The sequence below is a fragment of the Mytilus trossulus genome, chromosome 4 (assembly GCF_036588685.1).
Source record: "Mytilus trossulus isolate FHL-02 chromosome 4, PNRI_Mtr1.1.1.hap1, whole genome shotgun sequence".
Lineage (NCBI taxonomy): Eukaryota > Metazoa > Mollusca > Bivalvia > Mytilida > Mytilidae > Mytilus > Mytilus trossulus.
In genome coordinates this window covers 83246730-83256005 of record NC_086376.1, presented here as the reverse complement: position 1 = coordinate 83256005, position 9276 = coordinate 83246730, and the positions used below count along the sequence as shown (strand labels likewise).

The following is a 9276-nucleotide window of genomic DNA, read 5'->3' as shown; positions in this document are numbered from 1 at the left end:
AATCGGTCGCTCCACTAATCCCACACCAAGCTCTACAGTCTGTTTAATTTTTTTTCTCTCGGGTGTCTTCATAAGCTTCCAACTTCCAAAGTTTTTAGCCGCCTTATAGTGTGTTCGACATATACCCGACACTCTGATATACGCAGATTCATTTTTTCCTTTTCTTCCTTCTGCTCGTTATTTAGCTCTTACTTGAAGGTGTCTGTAGGGGGAAATGAGGGGCGATCGATATGGATGAATTTTGTCCGCTAAGATGACAAAATTCTTGGGAAAATCTCACTCCACACCTGGTACAATTTAAGGCAAAAGATAATACTGTTGGACATCATTTTTGTGTCCTAAGGAAACCCATCGAATAAATCTTATATGACTTCTATTGTCCACAATCACATGTGTATGAATGCAATGTCTGTCTGTGTCCAACAACTTTAATATAAAAACGCCATTTAATTTTAGAGAAACCCCTAGCATTGTTCGCTTAATTAGAAAAAAAGACCCATTGTTAATTTTCCTATATTTTTTATATGAAAAGATTATGATACCTAAGTTTATTTGCAAGGTCTATTAAGGGCTCGCCGAAGTATCCACACACGTATGTACCCAGTACATCTACGCATTTACATGACCGTTCTCCCTCCATATTTGGAAAATTAAATTTTTTTATAAATGAGTAATTTATTTAAGGAATGACTGTAATATTTTTTTCTCTGTATGAAGAAATAACATAAAAAAATTGGTGCACACTGAATAACGGGCGTAGCGGGTTATTTAACAGTGTGCACCATATTTTTTATGTTATTTCGAATAGGCAGAAAAAATATTTCAGTCATTTCTTATAATTTAATTCTAAATTCCATTTTAAACCGTAGAAAATCATGAAAAATGTTGATGACGTCACGGTCACATGACTAAATTAGTCTATGGGCTGAAAACAAAATAACGTCAGCCAATCAGAAGATACGTGACATCCAAAATAAAATTATTAATATGTATTTCTTATATTTCTTATGGTACAAATATTATAAAATATTCGTTCCATACGGAATTGCATAAAAAAGGATCAATACAGTTTTTGAATAATGTTCAATGTATACAAGGATAATCTATTTTGTTTTTTGACACAGTCCCCACATTTAAAGTGTAATTTGTCAAATTCAGCGTCGTGAAAATACCTTTTCGTAGCATGTCTATTGTTCTCATATAAATCTGGCTATCAATTTTAGGGATTATAGAGTGTTCATACTAAAAGTAATGTCAAGAAAAATGGCCCTATTTAAGAATATTTTTTTTCATATCCCATCCAAAATGACAAACGTTAGTAAATATTCATCAAAGAGAAGAACTTGCTTGTACTTTTCCACAATATAATTTTAAAAGACGGACGAAAGATACCAGAGGGATAGTCAAAATCATAGATTAAAAATAAAGTGAAAACGCCATGTCTACAAATAAAAAGACAAACCGACAAATAACAGTACAGAAAACACAAAATAAAAACTAGAGACTAGGCAACACGAACCCCACCGAAAACCGGGGTTGATCGCAGGTTCTCCGGTTAGGTTAGCAGATCCTGCCCTACATAAGGCACCAGTCGTGTTGTTTATGTTATTACAAGTCCGGTAAATATTCTAATTCGGTAGGTCATATTTATGAGCACCCCCCAGTTTATATATTTAAGATCAATCGAGGTCTGGATAGGGTTAATTAAATTTTAAAAAATAAAACAAACATATTGCTAAAACTGCGTTGACCAGTTTGCATTTATTAAATGAGTTGAACTGCAAATGCAAAAGTAGGTGTCCGCAGTCTGTAAATAAGACACATCTAGTTCGGTCCGGCGTCTATTGAAACAAGTGTTGAATTTGCATCTACTCCATCGTCTACATAATAGAACAATTAGAACAGTTAATATTATTAATTGATACAGCTGTTAACGAGAATCGGAGAATGAGCAATAATTATTGTTCTAAAGTTTTTATGGAAATTTTCAGACAATTTAAAAAAAAAAAAGTTCACATGCGTTATTTTAATTGGTATTTACTAATAAAGAAGGATTTCTGTTTTGAAACTTTGATCACTCTTCGGATTGAACCTTATGAAATAAATTGTGTTTTAAACTACATTATTTACGATAAATCTAAAAATTTCGATTGGTTTTAGAGCAATAATCAGAGTATCTGTGAACAACTTTTGTATTTGTGCATTCCTTGCAATTCTTTATATCTACTAAAACGGGTGACCGCGACAAAGGTTGGTTTCTCTGTATGAGTGGAAAATACCAAATTATTACAAAACATAACTTTTTCCTGTGGAACTCTTAACCATATATCAATTTATTTTCCTTATCATTACCGGCATTAACTTTAAGTAAAATTATTTTTCCAACTGTAATATCTTTACAATAAGCAATTTGACATGCATACTAATAACCATATACAAATTTATTTTCCTTACTATTGACGGCAATCACTTTAAGTAAAACTATTTTCCTTATCCAATATCCATAAACTTCACACGCGTACTTTCCTGCATCGTCTGGTTTGACATCCTTTATAACTAAATTCCAATCGTTTGTTCCTGTTGCATGTTGAATGGATATACGTGAATCAGGAGTCAACACGGATCCTTCAACAGTTAATGTTTGTACACCAAAATTGCGACCCCATGTAACCTGTATATTGTTTAAATCAATTACAACTTAATTTTGATGCCGAATAAGCAAAATGAGATATGGGGTCAATAGCAAAGAGACAGCAACCCTAAGACAACAAAAGACATCGTAGCTGATGATTTGATATAGGTCGTTTTTTTTTGGAGTGATCTTTATAAAAGGCATGATTGTTGTCTATTGTATTCTTTACATACGCACAAATTGTAATGTGTTCAAGCAAGTATACAGCCTAGTGGGATTCCTGTTTCTCTGGCATTGGTTTTCTTTGTTGAGTTTTGTCTATTTGATGTTTTTTATGTGTTCGTTTTCGACTAATGAGTTTAAATATCGCATTGCAATATTGCACCTGTCTTGAAACTGCAAAGATAACTTAACCCTTGAGATACTCAAATAACATCACTGTAATTTATTAATTGATTGAATTTGATGTGGTTCCCTAATGTTGTCTTAATAAAATATAAGTTTATAATCTAGTAGTCTTTTGTTTTCGCAATCCGTTCGCGAATGTGTTTTAACAAAATATACTTATATACTTATACCTTAATTTCCTACTATATTTGCAAATTAAGCAAATCTCGTTTAACCGACAAACGAAGGCAAGTTTAAAGAGTGGTTAATCTATAAAACTCCACCCAGTAGCAGCTGACATCAATTATAAGTATGCTTTGTTTCAAACTGGATAATCTTGTTTATATAACTGATTGATATTTCATTGTGAAAATGTAACAGGCGACTTTTTTTTTACTTTTTATTTCACATAATATCTAATTTCAATACGTATTAAACATGTACATATGAATTGTTGTATAAAAAAACAATAAAATCATATTTCTAATAACAGCATTCACATATAGAATAAAATTTTGCATGGTGTCATTTCATTTCCAGCGAAGCTAAATTCAGGAGAGCGTTACAGATGTATCAAATATATGTTTTGGTTTCCGAACGTCTTTAATCTGAGCGTCACTGATGAGTCTTATGTAGACGAAGCGCGCGCCTGGGGTACTAAATTATAAGCCTGGTACTTTTTGATAACTATTGTTTGTGTGTTTCTCTGTCCAGTATGTTCTCCTATTTATCTATATTGTAGTCCTGCCATGTTATGTTGTCATTTTATTGTTATATTTAGCATTGCCAGAAAGCGGAAGGTTTGACTAGCCCGAAAAAATCAGGTTCATCTCAACATTTTTATTTCTCTACAAAATGTCTTGTACTAAGTCTGGAAAATAGCAATTGTTATCTTATAGTTTATTTCTGATTATGTTGCATTGTAGTTTGTTTATTGTTGTATGTTCACTACAGTGTTTCTGTTGTTTCGTTGTCAAAATGTACTACTATAATAGTTGTATTTCCCAATTTCCATTCTCAATTTTACTACTATATTTTTTTTTATTTGCGAAATCTCTTTTCTGAATATATTTATTTGTACTGATTCCTGTCATGTTATGTTGTCATTTTATTGTTATATTTAACATTGCAACAAAAGCATGTTTAACCCACATTTTTTTTTAATCAGGAAAATGACCAATGTTATATTAAAGATGGTTTTTGCGTGTGATGCATTTTAGTGTTGTGTTTACTTTGTGTCGTTGTTCTTTTCTTATTTGTGGTGTTTTCTTCAGTTTTCGTTTGTAACCCGGATTTTGTTTCTTAATCGATTTATGAATTTTGAACAGCGGTATTCTGCTTTTGCCATTATTCATACATTTAATTTTCATTTTACATTAACAATGAAAAAGTGAGCTTTACATGCGATTTAAGAAAAAAACCCAGAATATTTATCATGGTTTTGCGCCCATTAAGGATAATGATTAAACATTTTGCAGGATATTGAACGAAAGCTCCAGATATTGTATCATCAAACATAACAATCACATATACTTTTAGAGATATCAAATAGAATTCATCGGAATCACGGCAAGTTGAGTTACAATTAGAAAAACATAACAAAAGTGTTTATATTCATATTTAAGTGTTTCACAAAAATAACATGAGATATGGTTGTTTCCCTTTAACAATAAAAAAATCAAGCTTATAAAAATGTATACGTTTATAAGAATTTTGTTCGAAATAACATTATATCATGCAATGCAACAATCATAACATACATTTGTAAAAAACTCGATCTTGATATTTTAAAGATTGTTCTGCGTTTTACAAGAAAAAAAACCCCAATGGAATAAGTAACATTTTGTTAAATTAACAATCTTGAAACGTTTATAATTCATACACTTACAAGTAATCTGCCTGTCCACTCAACAGAACAAACCAATGTAGCTGTGCCCCCCTCAGTAACATCTACTTCTTCTGCTGATGGTTTAAAAGCAGGAGTGGGAATTTGTATAGCTAAAACTGTTATATGCGGAATTTATTGATTAAGAAATATTTGATGCAAGCTATTCTTTATTTTAAATTTAACATGGCTAATTATAATCATGATTTTTTTTCCCCGAGCGATAGTGAGTGCTAAAATAACACGAATATAATGCCTTCCCATGTTAAAACTACAATAAAGTATAGCTTGCATAAATTATTTCGATTCTGATTATGACAATTAAGGTAATTTCTATGTCCGATGTATATAAGGGTAAAACGATTGTGTAGGCTCTTCCATGAACCTCCTTTTTTTGTTAAGAAGCAAACAGCTGGTACTGTGATTTTTCAGAGGGAGACATTTTGGAACAGGCAGCATGAACGGTTGTCGTATCTAGGTCAAACATTTTAGGACAAACGAAATGATATTCCAATGGTATATTCCAATTATATTCATTAAGTTTATAGTAATTGCAATACAAGTTTATATCTATATCTGAGTTTTGGTGTACCATCAGTGTCATTTCACAATGTTATATTTTGGAACAATCGAAAATAAAAGATGATATTTATTGATTTAAAAATGCATTGAGCTGTTGGATTGAAATATAATATTGAAGAAACAGTTCACAATTTTATAACTGGGTACTGCTACAAAATTGTTACAAAACATCATTATTTTTGGCTAGTGGAACCCATGGAATATATCAATTTATTTTCCTTACCATTAACTTTAAGTAAAACTGCTCCTCTAGCTGAGATTCCTTTACCATTAACATGACACGCGTATTTTCCAGCATCGTAGAGTTTGACATTCCTTATAAGTAAATTCCAATCGTTTTTTCTTGAATGTTGAATCGATATTCGTGCATCAGAAGCCCACACTGATGTTCCAAAAGTTAATGGACTCTCATCAGGTATGCGTGTCCAGATAACCTGCATATTGGTTAAGATAATTACAACTTATCTTTTTTAATTCCGAAATAGCAAAAACAAAATATGGGGTTATAATCAATGAGAAAGCAATCGTAAGAGGTGTAATATCACCATTGATTTTATCCTACTAATTGTGAAGAATTTGTCCTTGGCATGACTGAAGTTTTATCCTGTCCAGCACTACAGAAATATTTCACAGCACAGTTCATTGCATATAAGAAAATAACCATTACTGGAAATTAACCAATCAAGATGTCCTCTTATTTCACATGTGTACATATTTTAGTAACCATATAACCTCATGTTTCCAAAATATTGTATAGAAACCCCAAATAAAAAAATATCGTTTTTTGGAAATACCCAAGATATATGTTTATGAACCAAAAATGATTATTTTACATTTTACATACTATTTAATTTCAATACGTATTAAACATGCACATAATCGTTTGTAAACAATTAAGTATATTTAATATTTCTTATTCAAATATTCATATACTGCATGTAGTACAAAATATATAATATCAACATGTTAACATAATAGTTTGCAGGATATCATTTCGTTTGAGAATTTCCAGCGAAGATAAAATCCAGAAAAGCGTTTCGGACGCATCAAATATATGAATTATTTCATTTTATATATTAACAATAAAATAGTGAGATTTACATGCGATTTAAGTAAAAACAAGCAGAATATCTATCAGGGTTTAGCGCCCAACAAAGATGATGTTTTAAGTTTTAGAATGAATATAAAACGAAATTTCGGGATACCGTATGCACAAAATATCTCAATCATACATACATGTTTAGATATCAAAATGTTTTGACAGACGAGCGAAAAATATCAGAGGGTATTTCCATCATGGCAAGTTCAGTGACCCCAAGAAAACAAAACAAAATTTGTTTATATTTTCAAGTTTGCTATGGTATTTTACGAAAATAAGTTGGAAACATCCTTACATATGGTTGTTCCCTTTCACAATAAAAAACCAAGCTTTTTACTTAGTTTACGTTTGGAAGTAGTTTGTTAAGCAATAACTTTGAGAAATTTATAAAAAAGCGACGTAACATTATATCATATGAGAAATGACAAGCAGAGCATAAAAAATGGTCTTGATATTCAAAAATATATCAAAGATTGTTCAGCCTTTAACCAGGACAAAATCAAAAAAAGTTACATATGGTTAAATTAGTAGTTTTGAAAATACTAGGCTTTCATACCTCATGAATAGATTACCTTACCAGTATTTGGCAAAACATTTAGGAATTTTGGGTCATTTCTGCCCTTCAACTTCCTATATTTATTTGGCATTTTAACCCTTTTTTGTGATTCGAGTATTATTGTTGAGTCTTTTGTAGACGAACGCGCGTCTGGCGCAAAGACAGAATTTTATTCCTTGTTTCTATGATGAGTCTATTTTCACAAACTTACAATTAGTCTGCCTGGCCACGTTACAGAACAAACCAAAGTGGCTGTATCTCCCTCAGTAACATATACTTCGTCTACTGAAGGTTCATTGACAGAAGCAGGGATATCTATCGCTGAAACTGTTAAATTTGAAATATGTTAATCACGTTTATAGCAGTTGCAACATAAATTAATATTTCATGTCTAGAAATTGGTGATGATGTCGGTTGAGAACAAAACTTTAGGACAAACGAAATGATATTCCATTCTAACATTTTTCAAACACCATCACGCAAAGAGAGATACTTTGGTGCTTTTGCAATGAAAGAAACATTTTAAAAGTCATCTGGGGTCAAAACAAATCTATTTTTTGGTTGATTTTTGTACTTTATCATACAGTAACAACTAAAAGTGTTATAAATAATGTATTTGGTTTTCATGTTATATTTGTTATTCTCGTGGTGTTTTGTCTGATGATTGGTCAGTTTCTGTGTGTGTTGCGTTTCGGTGTTGTGTCGTTGTTCTCCTCTTATATTTAAAATGCGTTTCGCTCGGTTTTGGTTTGTTACCCCGATTTTGTTTTTTGTCCATGGATTTATGAGTTTTGAACAGCGGTATACTACTGTTGCCTTTATAAATAACATTTGTAATGAAAAAAAAATGTTTTTGCTAAACTTTTTGTTCCCTAAAGCCTCTTTGATTAAAATTGAGATGTAGCAAGCATATATTATTTTACTTGTCAAGTAACATGTGAAGCTCATACATTTTTATACTGCTAACTTTCAAGTTAACTTTTTTATTAATTCATTTCTCAAAGAAATACCGTGCATTAAAAGAGTTGTTTAAAATGTTAAGGCTATGCGATTCTGATGAAGTTTAAATAACCTTTATCTTACAATTTGTTTTCATGGTCTTATGATTGAATGCCAATTTTTCCCGAAGGCACAACTAAGCACAGTATATCGTTTAGTCAAATAATCATCTTTGCTTCATTTTAAACTTAGTCGTCTCAATCAATTTTCAATTTTGAAATAGACGATTAAGAAAATAGGCTGCATTTTGCTTTTTGTGAAGTATGTGCGTGTGATTTGTATATTTCTCAAAAGAAATATTTGAATATGGCGAACCTTTAACAAAGGTAAAATCAAAATATGAATATAATAGTAATTTCATACCTGTCACTAGCAGCAAAAATATTATATACCCTTCCATACTGCACTTTTTGAAAAAAATGTCGTTGCTATAATTTTCAATCTCTCCTTACTCGTTACATAAATTGCAGAGAATGATAGATACGTAATATGACGTAAACGATTTATAACTCTTCGGCTAGAAATTTTTTAAACTAAATTGACCGTTGAATTGATGTCTGTAAATGCTATATTAAGTAGCTTAAACTAAATAAGTGTAATTGATTTAATAAGCAGGATATATTATTGCTGATGAAAGGGTAAAAAATAATATTTTAAATGTCACTTGAAACTCACTGACGACAAGTTAATATGGTACTAATGAGGATAACAGTAGTAATTATAATTTCATTTAAGGTAGCACAATACAAAGAATTTTTATACCCCCAATCACTAACCTTTAAAATGCTGTAACTTTCTTATGAAAGCATAGAAAATAATAAAAGAGGTAGATATAGATAGAAAAAAGATTAATCTTTTAAATAGTTGCAATATTTTTATTATGCAATTATTATGTAAATGAGTAGCAAAATCTGGGTCAGTTCACCTGAATGAATTTAGCTCTATTGTCTCTTTAGTTATACAGAAAAATTTAACGAAATCTTAATCAACACATCATGGGCTTCAAAAGGGTGTCTCAAATTGTCCATATGGTATTCCATTCTCTCATAAATCTCTAATAGGTGTAAACGTCCTAACCATATAAAAGAAGGAAATGTTTGATTAGGTGTAAAATTTGTTCTTTACAATACATCTGA

The 9276-nt window shown here is 30.9% G+C and overlaps 1 protein-coding gene across 1 annotated transcript; it reads right to left on the bottom strand.

Annotated features, from left to right (window-relative positions):
* Nucleotides 1-1744: 1744 nt before the first annotated feature.
* LOC134714243 (opioid-binding protein/cell adhesion molecule-like) lies at nt 1745-8646 on the bottom strand. The gene is made up of 6 exons (XM_063575485.1): nt 8504-8646; nt 7353-7468; nt 5710-5920; nt 4908-5023; nt 2455-2671; nt 1745-1880 (listed from the first exon to the last, which is right to left on the bottom strand). Exons 1-6 carry the CDS (start codon nt 8538-8540, stop codon nt 1825-1827), a joined length of 753 nt encoding a protein of 250 aa, XP_063431555.1. The 5' UTR covers nt 8541-8646; the 3' UTR covers nt 1745-1824.
* Between the last annotated feature and the right edge of the window lie 630 nt (nt 8647-9276).